Source organism: Staurois parvus, unplaced genomic scaffold (assembly GCF_062004578.1).
Source record: "Staurois parvus isolate SC_StPar_1 unplaced genomic scaffold, SC_StPar_1.0 ptg000205l, whole genome shotgun sequence".
Classification (NCBI taxonomy): Eukaryota; Metazoa; Chordata; class Amphibia; order Anura; family Ranidae; genus Staurois; species Staurois parvus.
Genome location: NW_028318001.1, coordinates 9,291,126 through 9,315,163, shown reverse-complemented (window position 1 = coordinate 9,315,163; position 24,038 = coordinate 9,291,126). Strand labels below are relative to the sequence as shown.

The following is a 24,038-nucleotide window of genomic DNA, read 5'->3' as shown; positions in this document are numbered from 1 at the left end:
AATCGTGGGCAGAATTGCCGCAATTTTGCCCTCAATTTGAAAATGTGCTGTAAAAGTGTGAAACCGTGCAGGGCGTTTTTGCCGCAATCGCGGCGCTTTTTTCCACGTGGAGGGGGGCCTTGGAGGTGTGGGATTCCTCTGTCCACCTGTGTGGTTTTTTTTTTTTTTTTTTTTTTTTTTTTTGTTTTTAATTCAGCTCTCTGGCTAAACAAAGGGTGAGGGCCTGTGTCAAAAGGCTTTAGGTTTATGTTTGTGGCATCAGCTTGAGAGACTTCTCAGAGCATTCAGTATTCATTGATGGGTGCATTTGGCTTGCAGTTGACTGATTCTGACTTTCATTTGACCTTGTTTAAACAAGTTTTGCATTCCCAATAATTTGTATGAGAATATAAAACCTATTTCAAGAGAAAAGACACAGTTAAGCTGGCCATAGATGGTTAAAATCTCGGCCAGTTCAGCAGGGACGAGCCGGGATTTGAACCATATATGGGCAGGCTGAATTTACCCAAGCCAATCCATTGATCGACTTTGGTACAACCAGGACACCCGATTTTTACATGCGATTGTCAGCAGCTATACAGTAGTCACTAGCAATATTCACTGTGTTCTCCTGGCAGGGACAGCTCCCCGTACCCCCCCTGCCAGGAAAACACCATAGCTTCATGGGAGTGATTCCACCATCAACCTTGACTGTGTTGATTGGGGAAATTGAGCGATTTTCAACCTATGGTTGCAGGAAAAAAAAATCTCATCGTCTATGGCCTGCTTTAGTCGGCCAAGTTGGTTGTTTAACCGTAGCATCTCACATCATCAGGCAGTGAGATAGCTGGTTTCATCACCATTGATAAGGATTAAAGTTTATCTAAAGCCAACACTGCTGTTGATGACAAAGTCTGGTGGCCTTCTAAGAAGCTCCAATCTTGAAGCACAAGGGAACAGTACTTAGATACACTATCTAAACTCAATTTTTTTTGTTATTTATTTTTTAGGGTTTTTTTTAGTTTTAAAAATCGTAGGGAAGGGTTAAAACTCCCATAATGTGTTTCCTGTCACTACCCTGTTGAGGAGACTTTCTGTCCTGTAGACACAAGGAGGTTTATTTACTAAAGCTGGAGAGTGCAAAATCAGACTCACTTCTGCATAGAAACCAATCAGCTTCCAGGTTTCATTGCCAAAGCTTCATTGAACAAGCTGAGGTTAGAAGCTGATTGGTTTCTATGCAGAAGGGAGTCTGATTTTGGACTCTCCAGCTTTAGTAAATAAACCCCAAGGTGACTGGTTATTAGGACGACGAGATTGTGAATCTTCACAGTGGGCACAGAGATGACGATAAGATGTTGACAGCATTGCTAACCCTTGCACACACTATCCAATAATGTTTGGCTTTAGATACACTTCATTCCATTTTCTTTGACATTCTGGAACTGCTCCAGACACAACAAGCATTTCTGACTATTGTATATAATGATTATTTTGTAATATTGACCCATATTCTTGTCTATTATATCAAGATTTATTGGTCACATCATTACCAACTAATGAGTGTTGTATGAGTGACTAAGATAGTCTTGGCGGTTACTGGTGTTTGCAGGTGGGTTGTCTCCTATTATATAAGTGCCATTAATGTCTGTGGTCACATTTAGGATTTTTTTTTTGTTATTTCAAAACAATAAAATTTTATGTAGCTCATAAATGAAAATGGTTATGTTTGCATCAAAGTCCTGGCCTGTGTTTGGCCCTGGAGAAATGAAGTTGGATAGCCGTGTTTTAGCCAGTCTGTTTTGCCTTTTGTGCAAATGCTTCATGTTTTCTTCTCTCAAGTCTCTTGTCTATGGTTTTCATTTCTTTTCATGAAAAAAAAAAAAAATCAGTCAACAGGATTTTCAAAATTACATTTCAGCTGTGTTCTGTTGAGTTCCATGGAAACAGCCATTGGGAATGATCGAGTAAACACAGTTACTGATTCAGATTTGCAGGATAGAAGTTTTATTCTGAAGAAGTAATTTAATAGTTTGTCTTCTAGCCCAGTATATGTTGCCAAACCTGTGACGCCCCTGAACCATGAAAAGTTCAGAACTGGGGCTTCTGTGCTGCCTTGAGGCTAAGTCTCATTAAAAAGCAGAACTTTTTATAAGAAGTGATTGTTAAAATCCCTAAATATAACCAATAAATGTATTTACCCCTTGTCCTAGCTAACAGAAGAATGATGGCCAGGGCAGCTAATGTGCAGTCCTGACCTAACCAAATACTTGTGCTACCCATTCCCCTACATCATTGCTCTGCTTAATAGCCAAGGGTTGCATAGTCTGAAATAGGGAAAGCTCCTTCTCTTTTTTTTCCTGAATGTTGAAAGCAGATTGCTATTATCTTAGTTAAAATGTGTTTCTTAGCTAACTAAGATGAGACATTCATAAAAATATCTAGTATAATTCATATTGTGCCCTTTTGGGTAAATTGTAGAAATACTCAGTATCAAAGTGCCAAAATAAAACCATATCTTGTAGCACACATCTGTTCAATTCTGGTAGAATCCATTGATATGTTCTGCGGATTTTGGATATCTCACTCCCTGTAATGTAATGTGGGGAGAATAGAATGAGAGGCATACATAGATATAGCAGCAATTCCCAAATATGTGGATTTGTATTTTTTCAAATAATTGAAGTGTTTCTAAACCCAGGACCCTGCATTTACTATAATTGGTCTCTCACAGTACACAAAACATGGAAATGCAATTATTGTAGTAAATATAAACTGCTAAATACCTTTTCTCGCCAGCAGTATATAGCAGTCTTGTGACTTCTATCAGTGTCCAACTGGACACTGGTTAAAGCTTGTAGGAGTTTTCATTCTCTTATGACTGTCCTATGAGGCTGCATAACCCCTGATCCTCTGTCTGGACAGTGCTGATTGGCCCTGTGCTGATCACATGTTCCCTCCCAAAGAATGAAAAACTCTAGCAGTACACACCAAACGGAGTATGTGCAGAGTATCTCCTAGAGCTCTGTACTGTCAGCAGACGGATTGGGGAAAGTAGAAAAAGGGGAGGATCAGAGAAGACAGGATCAAACAGCCTTTTTACAGTGTGGAGGATTAACTCTTTCGGTTCCACAGGGAGTATAACAAGCATGCTTTACTTCATATACAGACTGATTTTACTGCTGTGGGTTTAGTAACACTTTAAGTTCAGTGAAACTCCTTGTTCAGCAGTGGGTGCTATTTATGACTAATACCTAATGTTTTTGTTGTTCTGCAGACATGTAAAGCCTTCCTGCCTGCTATGATGGCCTCCAATCATGGACATCTAGTGAGCATTGCCAGCTCTGCTGGACTGATAGGAGTCAATGGACTTGCAGGTGAGAACAGTTGGGAGCAGAGTGCAGCAGTAAGGGTAAACATTCACAATACATTTTGTGTGGAGAAGTGAAACAAACCTGTTTTAGTTGCTTTTCTTAATTCTGGAAGAGTAATACTTCATTCATCTAGCATAGAAATTTAAAGGAATAATCTGGTTGCTCAAACACAGAGCATCCTTCAGACATTCAAACTTTTATCTAATAAGGGCAACATTTATCCATAGCCCAGGTTACTACGATTACAGTAATGCTTTTGGTCACATACAGTTGCTTAGTAGATTGCCTGCTGAAATTGACTACTGCTTGAAGACGTTGGGTCGCAGTCAAGTAGAGCGCACAATTCTTCCCATTGGCTGAGAAACAAATTTTAAGGGACTCTGTCATTCTAGATTCAAGGAGGACTGCTCCATTGCTGAACTCTGCTTTTGAGAATGCTAGATCTCTGGCTGTGGTGCTGAAGCTTTGGTTTTAATGCTTTGAGCTGGTAACTTGACCATTTATAGAGAGAAGGAATGATGACACTCATTAAGGGCTCATTCACACTGCCCACACACTAAACCACAACTATTTAGTATTTGGGCATATCTCCATTCCAGCTACAATGAGCTGACGGTAGGGGGTGGTAAGATGCTTCCAACAGCCTTAGAGTCTTCTTGTCAGACATTTCAACTTGTCCATATGGAATGTACAACTCCTGGCAAAAAGTATGGAATCACCACTCTTGGAAAATGTTCATTCAATTGTTTATTTGTGTAAAAAAAAAATAATCATAAACATGCCTCAAAACTATTCTCCTTTAACATTCCAACCTTCTGGTTTAAGAAATACTTAAAGAAAACTGTAGTCAATTGCAACTGTTTTTGCAGATCATGCAGAGGAAAATAATATGCAATCCCTCAATTCTGAGGAAAATATTCTGGAATCACCATGTACTTTGCAATTCTAAAACCAAGATTTAGATTGTAAGCTGCACAAGCAGGGCCCTCATATTCCTTCTGTACTGAAATGTATTGTAATTGTACTGTCTCTCTTATATTGTAAAGCACTGCACAAGCTGTTGGCGTTATATAAATCCTGTATAATAATAATCTGCATCAGATTACATTTGGTAATTAGTCTGCAGTTAAAAGAGTGCTTGCACACCTTGGTGAGCTCTTGCACCAAGCTCATTGACATGAATCATGGCTTTAACGCAAGAGGTGTCAGTTTAAACAAGGGAGAGGATTATAAAACTTCTTCAAGAAAATAAATCATCAGGGAATGTTGCAAAAGATGTTGGTCTAGATTTTAGACACAGCTGACTAGAAACAGCCAAGTACAAATCAAATGGGAACGTTGTAAAAGGGAAGCATACTGATAGACCAAGGTAGATCTAAAAGCGCCAAGATAGTAAACTTAAAGCAATATGCCTTGAAAACAGAAAATGCACAATAAAACAAATGAGGAACAAATGGGCAGAAACTGGGCTTAACCACGATTTATCCCCCTTCCTGACCAGGCCATTTTTTGCGACATGGCGCTGCGTTTCTTTAACTGACAATTGCGCAGTCATGCAACACTGTGTACATAAATGAAATTTTATATTTTTTTTCCCGCAAATAGAGCTTTCTTTCGGTGGTATTTGATCACCTCAGCGTTTTTTATTTTTTGTGCTATAAACAAAAAAGACTGACAATTTTGAAAAAAAAAAAAAACAATATTTGTGACATTTTGCTATAAAACATATCCAATAAAAAATGTAAAATATCAAATTTCTTCATAAATTCAGGCAAAAATGTATTCTGCTACATGTCTTTGCTAAAAAAACAAAAACCCAATACGTGTAAATTAATTGGTTTACGTGAAAGTTATATCGTCTACAAATGGTGGTATACATACTGAAATTTTTTTTATACTAGTAATGGCGACGATCCGCAACTTATAGCGGGAGTGCAGCGGGCATTCTGACACTGGGTGGGAACTAACTGCCACTGACATCCCCTGTCACACTAATACAGTGATCAGTGCTAATACAAAACACTGAAATGGTACTAATGACACTGGGCAGAAGGGGTTAACATCTGGGGCGCTCAAAGGGTTAACTGTGTGCTGTGATTTACTGGGGAGACATGCTGTGCAGAGAGATACAAATCAGCATATCCATGATTACAGGAGAGAGAACTGTGTTGTTTACATAGAGGTCCCTCCCCTGTCAGCTTTACCTGACTATCGCTGAGTGCCAGCCAGTAATCATCAGCAGGGACCCGGTGATTGACATCCCTAGCCGCTAATCGCGTCAAGGGTAGGACGGTGCGTGCGCCCATAGACAGAAATGCAAATCATGTAAATATACGTGATTTTGTGCAGCCCTGCTGCCCTGTAGCAGTACTGCTGCCATAGGGCGGAGAGAAAGTGGTTAATATCTGTGACTGAACTGTAAGACATCGACTAAAAAAAATGGAATTTACATACAGAAAAGCCAAAAGAAAACCATAATTCAACCTAAACAGCAGAACACAAGGTTACAGTGGGCTAAAGAAAAGCAATTCTGGACACTGGATGACTGGATGAAAGTGATATTCAGTGATGAATCACGAATCTTCATTGGGCAGCGTGATGATGCTGGAACTTTTGTTTGGTGCAATTCCAATGAAATGTATAAAGATGACCACCTGAAGAAAACATGCAAATTTCACAATCATTGGTGATATGGGGTTGATTGTCAGGTAAAGGTACGGGGGAGATAACTCTTCAATAAATGCAAAGAAATAGAAAGTTTATATTGACATTTTGGACACTTCTTATTCCAACAATTGAAAGGATGTTTGGTGATGATGACATAATGTTTCAGGAAGACATAGGACAAAAGCTGTGAAAACTTTGCTTCAAGACATACCGGGGTTTATTTACTAAAGCTGGAGAGTGAAAAATCCGGCTCCCTTCTGCATAGAAACCAATCAGCTTCCAGGTTTTATTGTGAAAGCTTGAGTGAACAAGCGGAGGTTAGAAGCTGATTGGTTACCATGCACAGCTGCACTAGATTCTAAGTGAACCAGCTTTAGTAAATCTCCACCATAACCTCAATGGCATGGTTTGCAAATAGTCCGGACCTCAATCCAATTGAAAATTTACGGTGGAAATGAAGGAAAATGGTCCATGACAAGGCTCCAACCTGCAAAGCTGATCTGGCAACTGCAATAAGAGAAAGTTGGAGCCGGATTGATGAAGAATACTGTTTGCCAATAGCTAAATCCACGCCTCAGAGGATTCAAGCTGTTATAAAAGTCAGAGGTGGTGCAATAAAGTACTAGTGGTGTACTGTAGTGTTTTTTTTCATGATTCCATAATAATGTCCTCAGAACTGAAAGGTGGAAAATAGGTAGAAAGGTGAACTTCTCCTTTTAATACATGTTATCCATGATTTCTATTACTCTAAAACTTGATGATAATGAAAAGGTGACCTTTGATGTTTTGGTGACTAAGATCTTATCAGGCTGCATGATGATACTGCTAAAGTACATAAGCCACATAACTAGAACAAAGTTCACGGCCTCTTCCCTACTACAAGTGCCTGTAAAATCCAAAATGCCATAAAAATCACAAGGCACCAACATTTACATTGCTGCTTAGCTAACCGTAGCTTTATAAATCAACATTTTGGGAAAGCTGTGTTTAGTGTGAAGGCTTAGTTTGTTTATGAAAACACTGGGGCTGATTTACTAATACTGGAGAGTGCAAAATCTGGTGCAGATGTGCATGGTGGCCAATCAACTTCTAACTCCAGCTTGTTCAGTAAGGCCTCATGTACACTGGATGTTCTAAAATCGCCAGTAGCGTTAGCTGTAGAATGCTGTGATAAAAGCGTGAGGTTTTTTTGGGGTTTTTTTTTTTTTGTTTTTTTAGCTTTCCTGCATTAGCTTTTTTTTCAGCTTTTTTTTTTTTTGTTTGTTTTTTTTAATTTTTTTTCAGCGTTTGCGTTTTTTAGCAGTTATACTCTCTCAAAATCTTCAGGCTCAAAAACGCTTATAAATGCCAGATAGCCACGTTTTTAAGCTTTTATTGGCATTTTTCAACTTTTAGTAGCGTTTTTCAGCTTTTATCAGCATTAGTCCTCATGCACACTGGACGTTTTTACAGCTGCTGTTTTTGGCTTTTGACATTTTTTTCTACAGCTAGTAAACCCCCCAGCATGCACACGTAGAATGTAATCAATGTTTTTTGGCTGGGAAAAAAAAAACAGGACTAGTGGGTTTCTAGATGAGTTTTTTAGCTGTAAAAACTCTCTAATGCTGAAAAACATGATAAAACGCAGCAAACCAGCATTTTTGGTTGTCTTTGTGACCCGAAAAAACATATTATTTTTTTTTTTTGGGTTAAAAAACCGCAAACTCCGCTAACCTCGGCAAAACGCTAATGCAAAAATGCTAAAAAAACTGAAACGCTCACATTTTTAACATGACTTCACACAGCTAACGTTGCCAGCGTTATCAAAACGTCCCGTGTGCATGGAGGCTTAGAGCTTTTTTACAGCTAAAAAACTCCTTTTGAAACCCACTAGTCCTGGGTTTTTTTTCCCAGCCAGAAAACGTTCCCGCCAAAAAACGCTGATTAAAGCCTATGTGAGCATGAACACATAGGATAACATGCTGGGGAGTTTACTGGCTGTAGAAAAAAAAAAACCAGCAGCTGTAAAAACATCTAGTGTGCATGAGGACTTAGGATTTGACAATAAAACCTGGAAGCTGATTGGATTCTATGCAGAGCTGCACCAGTTTTTGCATTCTCCAATTTTAGTAAATCAACCCCTTTACATTAGAAATTGTTTACTGTACAATGGTCTGGTCCTAGTATTTGGTTTTAAATGGTTTATAGGTATATTTTAATAGAGGTTATGGTTCTACTGCAGGAACCAGGGACTATTGGATACTACTTTTAAATTTTGAGTGTTCCTGATTATCAGATTTGTTTTTTTTTTTTTTAAATTCAGCGGTTGGTGTGTGGTGTGGTCCTGCCAAGAACAACGCTGATCTTGGCACATTGCACTGGCAATCGCAACTGCAGATGCCTCCGGCTGGCAAAACCAGTCAGGCTTTCATACCAGGATTTCCCAGTTTCTTAGTGGCACAAACCAGAATAACCACAATGGTTCCTGGATGGTTGAGTACCTAATTTATGGATGTTTGAACTCTAATTATGTTTGCAATAGCTGATTAATTCAGAGCCATGAACTGTATTGTTCATTGCTTGTCTGACATTTTCTAAGCTATGGACTTTTGGCCATATTTGCTATAATATATGGATGCACGCACTTCTTACTTATGCTACAATATTTGACCATTTTAAAGCCAAGAACTTTGCATGTGCATATTTGTTGCAACTATTAAAACTAATATGTAGACCCTCACATTGTAAAACAACCCATTCAGTTTAAAATAGAAATGAAAGGCAAAACATTTGTGTATAGAAATAAAAAACTTTATAAATACATTTTCCCTGTTTTGTAGATGATCACATACCCTCTGAGCTCCTTATGCAGCTGAGAGCTGGGGTAGGTGAAATGGCAGTACGCTGATCTTCCCAGTGAATGGCTGTGCAACAAAAAGTTTGATCATTGGAGGAGAGCACACTGTTCCAGCTAGAGAACTGACCACGTTTTGCTCTCATGCCTAATTTGGTCAGTTTTTAATAGGAAAGCAAAGGGACTGGCTGGATCACCAGGATTTTCAAATAAAGGAAGCAATATAAAGAAAACGGGATACATTTTGATATAAGTACATGGTACAACAGGCACATATCAGGAATATGAAATGCTGGATTTACATACTCTTTAAGTATAATCTGCATAATCGCTGCAAGGATCAAAGAGAAGAAGAGGAAAAAGATAAAACAGGAGGGGGGGGGAGGTTAAAGAAGAAAGGGGTTGGAAAGTTAGGTAAGAGATCAAAAGCATCCACACTAATTTATTGATAAGTAATGTATCCAAGGATTCCATGTTTTTTGGCACATTTTGATTGGGCATTCTTGAGGGTACAGGAAGTTTGTCATTAGTAAATTGTCATTCAATTTCATTTCTGTTTGATGGAACCAGTCAGTGGTATCTGACTACAATACTGCGCTTTTGCAATTCTGGCAGCTAGAATTATGTAATATTACTTTTTTCAGGTTTTAGGGAATATCCACATCTGTTTTCTGCAAAAATGCTATTTCCAATTTTCTTGGAATCTTCACCCGTTACCAATCATATCAAATGAAAGTCTAATCCAGAATCTGGATACTTTAGGGCATTGCCACCATATATGAAAGTTGGTGCCATTTCAGCCTTTTCACTTTTTTTTTTTTTTTTTTTTTTTTTTTTTTTTTGGGCAAATGAAGGGTGTCATTTTTCCCTAGTCCTTGACCCGGAAAGCTATTTTTTTATTATTATTTTTATTTTGGTAGGTGACCAAACAAAGAGCATTTGCACTGTTTAGAGCACTATAATGAACATGCACAGCTAAAAGGTATATCCGGCATAAAGCTGGCCATGGACCGTTCAATTTGGGTGCAACCAGTCTGTCAGATTTTACATGCAGTTATTGCTAGCAGCTACTGTATTATAGCCGTTTGCAGTAACCACTGTGTTCTCCCGGCTGCAGGAAAGAGAAAATCTCTCCGTCTGTGGCCGACTTAAGACATTTGAGACTATCGGTAGTGGTCAGCACTAAAGCCATAATAAGATCAAGATTTTTTACTTCACTTTGACTTTTTAATCTGCATGCATATTCCAGGAAAGGAACTTGCACAATAGTGAAACTAAAGACAGTCATTTAACTAGTTTTCTAAGGAGGAAGTCAACAATGCCAGCCCTTCGTTATTTAACTGCAGGTTTTCTTAAAATTGCAAAATTAAAGTGATTCTAAAGGAAAGATTATATTTTTTTAAAATAACAAGTTATACTTACCTGTTCTATGCATTGGTTTTGCACAGAGCAGTCCTGATCCTCTTCTTTTTGGGTCCCCTGCAGGGAGTCCTGGATCCTCCCACCTGCCAAGTGCTCCCAATAGCAAGACTCTTTCTACAGGGGCATTCGAGCAGGCTTGCTTCCGAGCTGCACTCTGTGTGTCCATTCACACACGAAGCCTGGCTCAGTCCCACCCCCATACTCTTGCTCTCCCCTCACTTGCCGTCTGGCTGTGGTTGTCAGCAGCAGGAACCAATGGCTCCCGCTGCTGTGTGAGCCAGTGAGGAGAGAGAGACCTGGGAGAGCTGCTACTCTCATGCACATCGCTGGATCGATGTACCCAGAAAGTGTTTTTACCTTAATGCATAGAATGAACCACTTTTAAGCTGCAGTATATTACAATATAAGCAATATGTTATGATTTGTTGTATGGCTCTTGGTTCTTTAAATGTGTATGGAGTATGATCTGTTAGAATACACTAATTGAACAATAAGGTATTTGTGAAAATATTCGGTAATGTCTACAGGTATGTTATTCTTTGGTTTACCTGAAAGTATTTTTCATTTAGCTTTAATGTATTTACTTGCTAGCTGTGTCACATAGGAAATGACACTGTTTGGGTTTTTTATTGAATTTGTTGTAAGGTTTCCACCAGAAACAGGAGTGTAGCTGATTAAAGGGGAATAGACTGGTAAAATGCAGGATGAAAGGTGATTCTTTTTAAGTCTTTAGCTCATACTGCTCAAACTCCCCCCTCCCTCAAAGTTGGACAAAATCATTACAGTGTGCTTGTATAATCTACTTTATCTTTACCAACAACTTTGTAGTGTGAGAGCAGATTTGACATAAAATGCTTGGGTTAATTGGTAAGCCCACACAGACTTCCCATTTCATTGATGCACTTTGTCTTGTTTTGCAGATTACTGTGCAAGTAAGTTTGCAGCCGTCGGGTTCGCAGAATCCGTTGGCCTTGAGATGTTGGCTCTGGGCAAAACTGGTGTGAAGACCACAATCGTTTGTCCATATTTTATAAACACCGGAATGTTTGACGGATGTACAACCAAGTAAGCAAGAAAAAAAAGCCATTGTATTATCATTTTGAATTGTAAGAGGCTAGAATTGGAACACTAACTTTCATACAGATATAGCAGTCCAGTGCTGCACTTCACCTATGTTTATAACCATATAAAGCAACTCTAACAAATGACATAAACATCTATTTATAAAATGTAAACATCTGATAATAAAAATAGTCCTGAATTGATGTATATCTTCACAGATGCTTTAATTCCACAGTGCTTCTTAACCCCCCCCGTGCTTCTATACACTGCAAACTAATGAATGTGTGTATCCATCTCCACTGGATGTGCTCTTACCTAATATATATGACCAGACCGCTAGGTGAGGTCATAAATGGCATGTGTCCCTTATATGTGGACTGATGTCTTGTGTCCAATAGGCATACATCTTCTCCACTTTCTTAGCTCTCCTCCGTCATATGTGCACCGAAAAGAGATGACCCGAACACAGTGCTTTATCTTTATAAAACCTTTATTAATAACACAACTACAGTATTTCACTCACATGTATGATGTAATTAAGCACGCCACATAAAATGACTCCAATTGGATTCAATATTGGAGTACTGATCCTCCAACCGCTTGCATGCAGCCAGCTGTATTACACTCTCCTGTCCTACGTGCGTCATGACGTCACAACCTCTCCCCACTGGTTTGCAGTGTATAGAAGCACGGGGGGGGGGGGGGGGGTTGGATAAGAAGCACTGTGGAATCCAAGCATCTGTGAAGATATACATCAATTTAGGACTATTTTTATTATCAGATGCTTTCATTTTACAAATAGATGTTTGTCACTTGTTAGGTTTATAACCATATAAAACAACTCTATGTGAAGTGTGGCGCTGGACTGCTATATATGATATACGTATAACACATTTTGTATGGGAGTGTGAATAGTGTGGGCGATTCACAATTTTTTGTAAATTGTTTGCATTATTTTTGGTTTTTAGCATAGCAGCTCACAAGATTTTGCACTTAATATATTGTAAAACCTTTAAGCAGATTTGCAATCTGTGATTGATGAAGCTGGTTGAGTTGAGTGTAAAGTGGTTATTTAGAGTTACCTCTTCATTCCCCCATCCACATATGTTCAGTTGCAGTGTACCACAGCTGGTTCTCGCCTAGCTGACAATCGTCACTGTGGTCAGTTGTTTTCCGATTCTGACACCTGGGGAGATTGCAAAGTAGCATGACATGACTGACAGTGTAGCAAGATTTTACATTTTCTTTGTGCCCCTATTCTATAGATAGTCAGGTACTTCAGCATGATACCATAACCAGGTCCACCAATCCCAGATTACTGACCAGTGCAAAGCAAATTATAGCAAATTGGCCTTTTTGGATGTCAGAAGATATACAGCAGTGGTTGTCAACTTAGGAGCTATAGGGGGCCTCAACTACGGCCCCTGACACCACCAAAGGGCCACACATAATGTTAAATATATTGTATGTAATGCTTGAGAGGACTGCAGGCCTAATGGAGGAAATGACTGTTAGATATTGTACACATGCTACATTTTTAGCCTGGAGACAGGCTGCAGAAGAAAATATGAAACCAGGTGCTATTACCCCTAATCATGTTCCCACTACAGGCTGGCGAGGTCCGAGGGCTGCACATCATGTACCAAAAGGCCGCAGGTGGCCCTTAGGCCACAGGTTGGGCACCAAGGGTATATAGTCTACGCCAATACATTGAACACATCCAGTTATTTAAGAAATATAATCTTTTTTTATTCTCTCCAACTGACCTAGGAAAGGAAGGGAAGCATCAAAAGCATCCTTTTCAAGATGGATTCATCTAGCTATTAGCATAGTCTATGCAGCAGCAGGGAAACCTTGTCCCCTATGCATCACCGCTAATTTCACACAGTATCTGTCCACATCCTGGACTGAAAGTGCTAGTGCCCATTGTCCCACCCTTGGTAACATTTTGCTGCTGACTCTAGTGAGCTGTCCAGGAAGATGATTTGAGAACATTTGAGTTCATAAATCCTTTTCCTTGAATCCTCTAGGATGGTTCCCTTGGTACCTAATTTTTAGGTGTATTCATGGCTTTTGGTTTTGTCAGTTGTCTTGCTATTAACTGATGGTGATGGCTCCTTGTAGCCTTTTAAACTCTTGCAGCTTGTGTTTCATGCAGGTAAGTGGAGCCATCTCTCTCTAGTGAACCATCTTGGAAGATTCATGAAAAAGTAGTGATCACATGATAACATCTAGTTTTTATTTCTTTTATTTTTACAGATGGCCCCGGTTCCTGCCAATTTTAGAGTCAGACTATGCCAGTAAGACAATTGTAGATGCCATTCTAAAAGAACAAGTATACCTCATTATGCCTCGTGGACTCTACATCGTATTTGGCTTCAAAAAGTGAGTGAGAAAACACTAAGCATTGTCATTGTCTTTTATGTGCAGATATTTACCTTTCTATAGACCTCTTAGGCTGTGGGGATGCTATAGTGCAGGTACTGTGAGTGGAATGTGTCTAATTTGTGTTAGAAAAGTTTTGCTTTAGGATTAGATAGATTGGCTGTACCATATGCAGACTTTATTAAAAAAATGTCCACAGTTTGGCCATAATGCCCCGCACTCACAGGGCTCAATTTGCCACATTGAGTGATGATGGGCATCATTCAAACTGGAAGACTGGAATAGGGCTTCTTGCAGCAAAAATGTTCTGTGGGGGAGAGCTCCAGACCACAGACTGATTTCCTGAGGGGACCTTTTTACAGAACAAAAACATTTGAAATATATATATGAGAGAGAATCAAATACATGACCTTCTGACTTTTTTTGCCTAAAAAGTAGTCCACACGCTTAGAACACTTTGAAAACACATCAGATCTCAATGGGGAAAAATATCATACTGGATATCTATACTGATATGGACTGGGTAATGTGTTAGGAATGTAAGGATGCCCCTTCGTTTGATGGAAATGAAAATCTTCAACCTACAGAGGACTGAATTCAAAGACACCCTGGAATTCAAAGTGAAAAAATGATGCAGCAGGCTAGTTAATTTTGCTAGAATTCCATTGCAGCTTAAAATGGTACTCAGTTTGTACGGCCCCCCAACTAATGAGATGATGGATGATGTCCTGGGGTATTTCCTCCTAGATCTGGACAAGGGCATCATTGAGCTCCTGGATTGTCTGAGGTGCATCCTGGTGGCGAAACATGATATCCCAGAGGTGTTCTATTGGATTTAGGTCAGGCGAGCGTGGGGGCCATTAAGTGGTATCAATTCCTTTATCCTCCAGGAACTGCCTGCATACTCTCGCCACATGAGGCCAGGCATTGTTGTGCACCAGGAGGAACCCAGGACCCACTGCACCAGCCATAGGGTCTGATAATGGGTTCAAGGATTTAATCCCAATACCTAATGGCAGTCAGGGTGCCATTCATGGAGGTCTGTGCGTCCCTCCATGAATATGCCTCCCCAGACCATCACTGACCCACCACCAAAACAGTCATGCTGAACGATGTTACAGGCAGCATAACGTTCTTCATGGCTTTTCCAGACCCTTTCATGTCTGTCACATGTTCTCAGGGTGAACCTGCTCTCATCTGTAAAAAGCACAGGGAACCAGTGGCAGACCTGCCAATTCTGGTGTTCAATGGCAAATGCCAATCGAGCTCTATGGTGTCGGGTAGTGACCACAGGGCCCACTAGAGTACATCAGCCCTCAAGCCATTCTCATGAAATATGTTTCTAATTGTTTGGTCAGAGACATTCACACCAGTGTCCTTCTGGAGCTCATTTTGTAGGGCTCTGGCAGTGCGCATCCTGTTCCTGCTTGTACAAAGGAGCAGATATTGGTCCTGCTAATGAGTTAAGGACCTTGTATGGCCCTGTCCAGCTCTCCTAGAGTAACTGCCTGTCTCCTGGAATCTTCTCCATGCTCTTGAGACTGTGCTGGGGAACACAGCAAACCTTCCGGCAATGCCACGTATTGATGTGCCATCCTGGAGGAGTTGGACTGCCTGTGCAATCTCTGTAGGGTCCAGGTATTGTCTCATGCTACCAGTAGTGACAGTGAACCTAACCAAATGCAAAACTAGTGAAAAACAGTCAGAAAAGATGAGTAGGGAAAAAAAAATTCAGTGGCCTCCACCTGTAAGACCATTCCTGTTTTTGGGTTTGTCTCATTGTTGCCCATCTAGTGCACCTGTTGTTAATTTCATTAATACCAAAGCAGCTGAAACTGATTAACAACCCCTCTGCTACTTAACTGACCAGAGCAATATTCCAGGAGTTTAATTGACTGAATGCTATACTCTGATTAAAAAGTGTTCCTTTAATTTTTTTTGAGCAGTGTATTTACGGTGGTGGTGCACTTTGTTTTTTAGAAGACGTGTGCATACACAAAGATCTTTACATCATATTGCACAACAACACTAGGACTTTTATCATTTTAAAATCACTTTGTTTATGATTTCTCATTTAAGTATATATGTTTTTTCACTTCTATGTATGCATGATTTTTCTTTTGGTTTAGTGGATGTATATTCATGTGAATTCATGAAATTTTCGGCAACATATTTGCACTAGTTTGTTTACAATTTTATCTAATTGTTTTGCCAGCTGCTTCATTTTGAGTTCTGCCAGCATGATTTCTGCAGACGTAGAGGCAGACCAATGACTTGCATTTTTAGAAAGATATCATCAATAGCAGTTACTATGCTTCTCTTAGTACACTGTTAGTTAACACTCTCTAGATGGGGGCTTTCTATATTTATTTTACAATATGAACAATGTGTATGAATTCTGTTTACAGGTTTTATTTATTTCATTTTTGTCTGGTCACCTCCTGGGAATATTACTTTAATTATGTTACAGAACTCATTGTATTTGTTTACATTGTATTGTGAACTAATGCCTTTTTTTTTTTGTTTAGCCTTATGTCTGCAAAACTGGGAGTGGTTCTTGGTGACTACTTTGGAGCTTTTCATTTCATGGATCATTTCAAAGGACGGGTTAAGAAGGAGTAATCTCAATGTTTCTGTTTCAGCTTGTTTAAGCGTACAGGTTTAACAAGACCAGTGAATGTATGACCAAACTCGCATACCTTGCTCTATCAAAGACTTTTTTCAATAAACAAATCTTTAGATTTTTATCTAAAGCCAGCCATAGACAGTTCGAATCTCAACCACTTCACTGGGGACTGGCCATGACCAGCCATGGTTTGAGCAATAGGCAGGATGACTGTACCAAAGTTGATCAAACTATCAACTTGAGTACAACCAGCATGTTGTATTTTCCATGCGAATATTGCCAGCAGCTATACATACTAGCAGTAATCACTGTGTGTTCTCCTGGCAGGGATGACTCCCTGTGCCCCCCCCCCCATTCCTCCAGGAGAACACAATAGCTCCATGGATATTCCCCCATCAACACTGACTGTTGCAGGAAAGAAAATCGCACCATCTATGGCCGGCTTTATTGTATGCCCAAACATTCTTATAACTTAATTTATCAGACTTTTGCTAATAAACAAGTCTTTAGATTTTCATCTGCAAAAAAATTACATTTATTTTTAATACCTTGTGACATTTGTTGATTTTTACCATTGAAATGAGTTGGTCATAATAAAAAGCACATAGCTTTTTTTATTGACACAAGTTTCTGAAAAACCTCTATCATGACTACTAAAACAAAGTGAAAGTGGTTTGCATCAACACTCAATTTATATTTAACTGCGCAAAAAAGTGCAGCTTTCCTTATAAAAAAAAAACTGCTTGCTGTGGGGGCAGATATGCAGGCTCACTCTCAAGCCAGGCTGTGTGTGTCAGTAGACACACACAGCCTGGCTCGGCCCTGCCCCCCAATCCCTCCTTAAAGAATTTGAGCCAATGGCTCCCGCTGCTGCCTTTGTGAGTGGAGAGGAACAAGCTCCACTGCAGAAGAGAACATCGCTGGATGGTGATAGGACTCACGGTATAATGGGAGGTGAGGGGGGTGATACACTTACTAGGACATTGTTTGCCTTAATGCAGGGAATGCATTAAGGTAAAAAATGTTCTGCTTTTACAACCTCTTTAACCCTTTTGACACCAGGTCCATGTCTTACTGACCTGATTGGGGGGGATTGTATATAAAACTGACAGTCAGCCTCCTGCCTGTCAGGTGAAAGCAGTTAGGCAGCTGTGCTGCCACCCATGTGCTTCCACAGCCCCTGGTACCACTCCCCCCGCCTGCACTCCCACCGTGTATCCAGGCCCCACTTGCCCATCTGCGGGCCCCGGGAGCACCATGGCATGTGCCAGCGGGTGGAGAGGAGACTTTGTGTGTGATGAAAAAAAAACTTAAGTCAAAAAAATTTTTTTTAATTGCAAAAAAATAGTTACACCCAAACATAGCATTCTCCCCCAAAATTGAGACGCACCCACCCCTACATATATGCACGTACGAGCGTAAACGCACACATCAGGGAACCTATGTTGATACGCATGCTACATATCGCTGCGCATTGAAAATATAGGGTACTGAAGTTTGTTGCCAATTCAGAGGCGCACAAAAATATAAGGTTTGGCATGTTAGATATTTATTTACTCGACACAACCTCGCCTTTTATATTTTACCTAAAATTTGGGTAATTTATTGCATTTGCTTTCCCTAAAATTCACTGTCGGTTGTTTTTTTTACTGAAATTTGCAGTAATGTTGTGTGACATACAAAATTGGAACTACCACTATTTTATTCTGTAGGGTGCCTGCATTCAGAAAAGATATGTTTGGTGTAATCTTCAGGCCCAAAATTATTTTTTTAAACGTGTGCCAAAAATGCAAAAATGGCTCTTGCAGTGAAAGGGTTAAGGATGTTTTTGCTTACGAGTACTTTGTTATGGCAGATGAGAATTTGCCAGTTTGGCGAAATTTTCTTTTCAGGCTATTTTAGGGTATTTCTCTAAATAATAATCCTCTAATGAAAACAAGTTTTAAGTTATTTTCTATAAAATGTACAGTACATTGGAGCCTAGTTTGTGAATTAATATCAACACATTACTAAAGGCAGCGGGTAAGCCAGTTGAACACATTAGAGCACAGAGTTGGCTTAGATTTTGCAATGGAAAGATCTTTAATTGAGTAAGGCACAGATACTGTACAAGTGTATATCACTCCCAGAGAAAGTATTTGCCTTTCCTCATGTCTGTTTATGGAAATACACAATGGATATATGCATTGAAATGTACAGCTGTCCTTAAAACCATTAGTGGATATCTAACACTTCTGGGCTATTGTGGTTTGCTCTGATTAAAAGTAACAAAATATAGCACATACTAGTAACTGACCATTCCAGTCCTAAAATTACTGAAGGTGTTCACTTATGTGTCGGGCTTCACAGCCCAAGCATAGCTTACTTTTGGTATTCTCCAGCCATATGTTAGCCCTAAAGCATTCCTATGGAAGTTCAGCACCCCTTTGCTTTATAATCCAAGTGAATACACACAACTGTACACAGATTCCTCCTCAGCATAAAACATTTGTACATTCCTCATAACAATGTCATACTTAGTTTGTGTCTTAACATATGCTACCATTTGCAAAGTCACCTAAAGTGTTAGTCTGCCCAACTTTTTTGTGTACACTGGATTACCACCAATCTCTGACTTTTTATATCTGTCACTGGCACCCAACTCTGGGTCAAGAAACTGGCCAGAGAGATTTTAAAAGCCCTTAGATGATTCAGCCAGCATTTTCCCAACTGAGAAATTTTTGGTGAGTGGACCTTATAGTGATTAAAGTGGTTGTAAAGGCTAAAGGTTTTTTAGCCCCCTCAATACTTACCTAAGCCCTTTCACGATTCAGCGATGTGAATGACAGCCTTGGCTGTCTCGGGTCTCTGCCTTCTCGTTGGCTGGGAAAGCAAGCAGGAGCTATTGGCTCCCGCTGCTGTCAATCACAGCTAATCAGTCAATGAGGGGGGCGGGGCCAAACCACGGGGCCAAGTCGCAACTTCATGCGTGAATGGACAAATGGTGCAGTGAGTGCCCCCATAGCAAGCTGCTTGCTGTGGGGGCACCCAACAAAAAGGAGGAGCCAGGAGAGCCTGCAGGGGACCCGAGAAGAAGAGGATCTGGGCTGCTCTGTGAAATTCTACACAAAAAAAAATTCATCTTTAGAATTGCTTTAAACCTGCCTTTATCTACCCATTTTGCAAACTACGCTTGGGTAGACCAACCTTTTAGTGGCCTTAGACCAAAACTCAGCTCTTGGCATACAAGGTACAAGATCTATTCCATGCATAAACATGTAAGCATGTATATAGCAATAGTGGTGCAGTAATCCATTTCTAGACTACTGATTACTCTAAGTAATGAAAGCTAAACTCTCCTATGGATTAGTACATATCATCACTCTATGCAGAACTATAGGCAAAACCTTTTTTTCCATCTGTGTCCCATTGGGGAAATTTACCTTCACTTTCTGTCCCACAGCCAAAACAGGAAGTGAGAAAAACTCCCTGCAAAATTGAGGGCATTCCTTGGGTACCCCCAGGTCACCAGAGCTATGGTCCCTATTACTTTTCTGGGGACAACCCAAAATGTGGGGTTTATTTTATGTTTACTTTTGATGGTAATGGTAAACAGGACAAATAGAGAGAATGCATCTCCTTAACGGGAACACAGACAGCAATAAAAACTGACAGGTGTTCTAATCCATGTCCACTTCATCCAGAACTAAAGAACAAAATTGTTGCTTTTAGTTATACTTTAATGAAGTAAGTGGAGAATCAGGTAGTGGTCATTTTATCCTAGAGACCAGATGAGTAAACTACCTCTCATATCCACTCTTTGAAATTGGAAGGTGCTCGTTCCAAAGAAATTGAAGCTTGTATCATCTGTTTAAACTGCTGTGATTTTGCACACTTTAATTGATTTTATACTGGAAATGCTTGACATAGACTAGTGCAGTCAATAATGCTTCTTTATGTAATTGGACAAGTAAAGCTGAACATTTAGCTATGGGTTCACAATGTGAAAAAGACCACCACAAGAGACCACTCTTTTTTTGAATGGGCTGCTCTACCTGCATTTCCTGCAGAAAAAAGGTGCATGCACCTTTTTCACAATGCGGCTGCAGGGAACTCACATGGTGCTTTTGCACCATATGACTTTTACTGTGGTTCCCACACCTGAAAATCCTCTGCAGGTTGTGATGCGTGGGGGTGCCACTAAGAATGAATGGTAGCCCCGTGCGTCTCTGCAGAGCAGCATGATTTGGCTGCGGGTGGGGGAACTGCTGAGATTCCCGCATTCGCAACCACCCACGCAGGTGTGAACCAGACATTAGTCTGCACTGCAGTGTATTGTTATTTAGTGTATTTACATATATATTTAATATTTCCTGATTGCCTGTTGCCATGTTTTCATATTAAAAGCCCTCATGCACATTCACATTGAAGGACATATTCGATAAAGCAGAGAAAAGATTTCTTGGAACCCTTCAGCAATTAGTAACCATGTTTTACATTGGTACTGTAAGCTGAAATGTGATGGGCTGCTACATGTTACCGCATTGTGCACAGTTTTATTGCTCTCTGCAGTGCTTTACTGAATATGCCCATTAGAGCTCTGCTACGTGGGTGACTTCTGCTATTTCATGTGGCCAAGAAGCGGCCTTGTTTTATAAGTCTTTCAGCAATATAAACAAGTAGAATGTAACGTGCTATGCAGGCTGCAGGCATCCACAATGGGATCAAGTGATTGCACAATGGCACAGTTGTCAAACTGACCTAGCTATCTGAAACCCATGTAGTACATAACATTTAAAAATATTAAAACATTTAAACTGTTTAATGTGCTTGGCAGGTAGCCAATGTAGGGATAAATACAAACTACTGTATGTATATTCCAGCTGCCATTTTCACTTACACGAAAACAAAATGGTGACTGAAATCAATTTGCTATTGGCCAAACACCATTTGCCGTCCATGTTGCACATGAGGTCCTTTGGCGAAAACCTAAGTGACTTGATGGGTAGCATTTCTACTTTGCAGAACTGGTGTCCTCAGTTAAAGTCCAAGCCAGGACACTCTCTGCACTGAGTTTGTGTTTTCTTCTTGTGCTTGTGTGGGTTTCCTCCAGGTCCTCTGGTTTCCTCCCACACTCTAAAGACATGCTGGTAGGTTAATTGGCCTCTGTCTAAATTGGTCCTAATATATATGTGAGATAAGTCCCTATAGTGTAAGCTCCTTAAAGGAAAAGACTGATGTGAATATGAAGTACTGTGTAAATTGTCAGTGCTATATAAATGCCTGTAATAATTAGATCAAATCCAGAAATGACTGCAGAAATACAGTTTCAAAATGCAAAGCCTTTGTCTATCTTGATATTTCATTTTGTTTTAAAAAGGTTCATTAATGAAAAATTTTTGCCTTAATTATGTCATTTTCTCTATTATGGTTTGCCTAATTCAGTGTGATATGTATACTCATAAAAAGTGCTATTTTCAACAAATAAATGTTTATAATATACAGACTGGTATTGGGTTTCATTTTGTGGTGTAAGCTATCCAGAAATTCTGAAAACTTGTACCTGCCTGCTATTTGTTTGATGAGCGTTCTCTTTACTGGAACCTCAAAATACTTTACAAAATAGAGTACAGTTTCAATACAAGAGGGTCCAGAGGGCCCTGGTCACAAGAGCTTATGTGAAAGGGAGGGTAGTACAGTGGCTAAGTGGTTAGCACTTCTGCCTGGCAGTACTAGGGTCATTGGCTAAAACCCCAACCACAGCACCACCTGCCTGGAGTTTGCATGTTCTCCCTGTGTCTGCATGGGTTTCCTCTGGGTACTCTGGTTTCCTCCCAAACTCCAAAGACATACTGGTAGGTTAATTGGCTCCTGTCTAAATTGGCCCTAGTAAGTGTATGTATGAATTTGAGTTCAGGACCTTAGATGTACGCTCCTTGAGGGTTAGGGACTGATGTGAATGTAGAAAATAAATGTATGTTTGTGTGTGTAAAGCACTGTGTAAATGGATGGCGCTGTATAAGTACCTGTAATAAATAAGTGAAACAAAAGGTAATAACTGTAAAGGATGCGCTGATGGAGAAATTAAAGTACAGTTTATATCAGAAATGCTCAAGCTTTTGAAGAGCTAGTGCCACGTAAGTGATTTGGTGATCGGTCATGGCCACAATGAAATTTAAAGAATGTTCGTTATGCTATTCAAAATAAAAATATCAAAGCTCTGAACATTTTCTTCCTGCAGCCGCTGAATGTTGGAGGGAAGGAGAGGAGAAGAAGCTGGCTTTCAGGGAAAATGTACAAGATCAGTTCCTGTATAAGCCAACCCCACCACCCCTCCTGTCCAAGTGTAAAACAGAATGTGACAGGAAGGCCACATGGGCCCCCTGGAGCATAGGGTGGGGGTGTCATTGCAACCTCTGATGCTACACCAGTGGTTGGAGGGTGTGGTAAACACGTCTCAACTACGAGGTTTTCGTGCCCCCCCCCCAAAGTGCAAATGTAAAGGGACCCTTACTGTCCTGAGTGCCCTATAAGGCTGCTATCACACTGTTGTTCTATGGTTTACCCGTGCCATGGGTGCAGTACAGTGCACTCATGGGTTTGCTGCACTTTGCCATAGACTCCTATTATTATATCTTGCGGGTATTCAGAAAGCACACCAAATCCATAGGATATAATTGAAATCTATTGCTCAATGCAGCTAACCCACAGGAAAGCTGCACCTGCAGATCAGTGTGAAAACAGCCTAATAACCCTTTTTTAAAAGTGCTAATATGCCCATTGCAAAACTATGTGACCAACCAATAAACCAACCTTTTTGTCTTCCAGCTTCTGATGGCATCACTAGGCTTCTAGAAAGGTCCCAGGGAAGTGCATTTGGTATCACTCTGCCTGGGACAGGAGTTGGTGCTACAGAGTAAGCATCGGCTTATGCAGCGCCTGCTTCATCCACAATCGCCTGCTTCCTCCGCTGTTGGCGCAGGCTCAATGCTACGGAATGGGTTAGACACTGAAATGTTGGTAAGGTGGTGGAGTCTAGCAGCAACATTCGAGATAGACTGAAGGGGGGGAAAGCCTATGTAAAGGTAGGCCAATAAGGAACCAGAGGAAATATGAGTTCAGTTTTGGAAAGTGTGAGTTTGAGAAAGTGGTGTAACAACCATACTGGTAAGGAAAAAAAAGTCTGTTGCATACATTTCTAAATATACTGTATAAGAGAGGCAATGCAATTCCTGGAAATGGACTTGGATCCTCAGCAACCTCGGTAAGGCAGTATACCAGGTATGAAGTAGGCAATGAGATGGTCTTTTATAAGCTATAAAATACAAGTTTATTGCCAGCCTGGCTGACATTTATTTTGTGGAATGCATCACACCTTTCTCAGGAGCCAAAGACAATATGAGCAAAACCAATTGGTAATGATGGGTGAATCAATCTGCAGGGTTCAATATTTAAACTCAATCTGGCTGATTTCACAATCTCCATCATGGATTACAATATGGGGCATAATCCTGTATTATATTTGTGCTTTGTTGCTTCCAGGTCTTCAGATATTGACTTTAAAGCGGAGTTCCATCCTTTTTTTCATGATCCTTGCCACACAATGCCCACACGCAGAACTGTCTGTTATGGGATATTTTTATTTAGTTATTTCTAAATACCTTTTTTTGCTGTCAGTATTCTGCACTTCTGGTCTAGCCGCCTAGACGAT

The 24,038-nt window shown here is 40.1% G+C and overlaps 1 protein-coding gene across 2 annotated transcripts in view; it reads left to right on the top strand.

Annotated features, from left to right (window-relative positions):
* Positions 1-21,829, top strand: part of SDR16C5 (short chain dehydrogenase/reductase family 16C member 5) — a 55,234-nt gene extending 33,405 nt beyond the window's left edge. For both annotated transcript variants that reach the window (XM_089678468.1, XM_089678469.1), the window contains exons 4-7: positions 3,257-3,356; positions 11,196-11,340; positions 13,597-13,722; positions 16,251-21,829. In XM_089678468.1, coding sequence (XP_089534594.1) covers positions 3,257-3,356; positions 11,196-11,340; positions 13,597-13,722; positions 16,251-16,344 — 465 coding nt within the window. In that variant the 3' untranslated portion in view covers positions 16,345-21,829. The remainder of the gene's footprint in view (positions 1-3,256; positions 3,357-11,195; positions 11,341-13,596; positions 13,723-16,250) is intronic.
* The last annotated feature ends 2,209 nt before the right edge of the window (positions 21,830-24,038 follow it).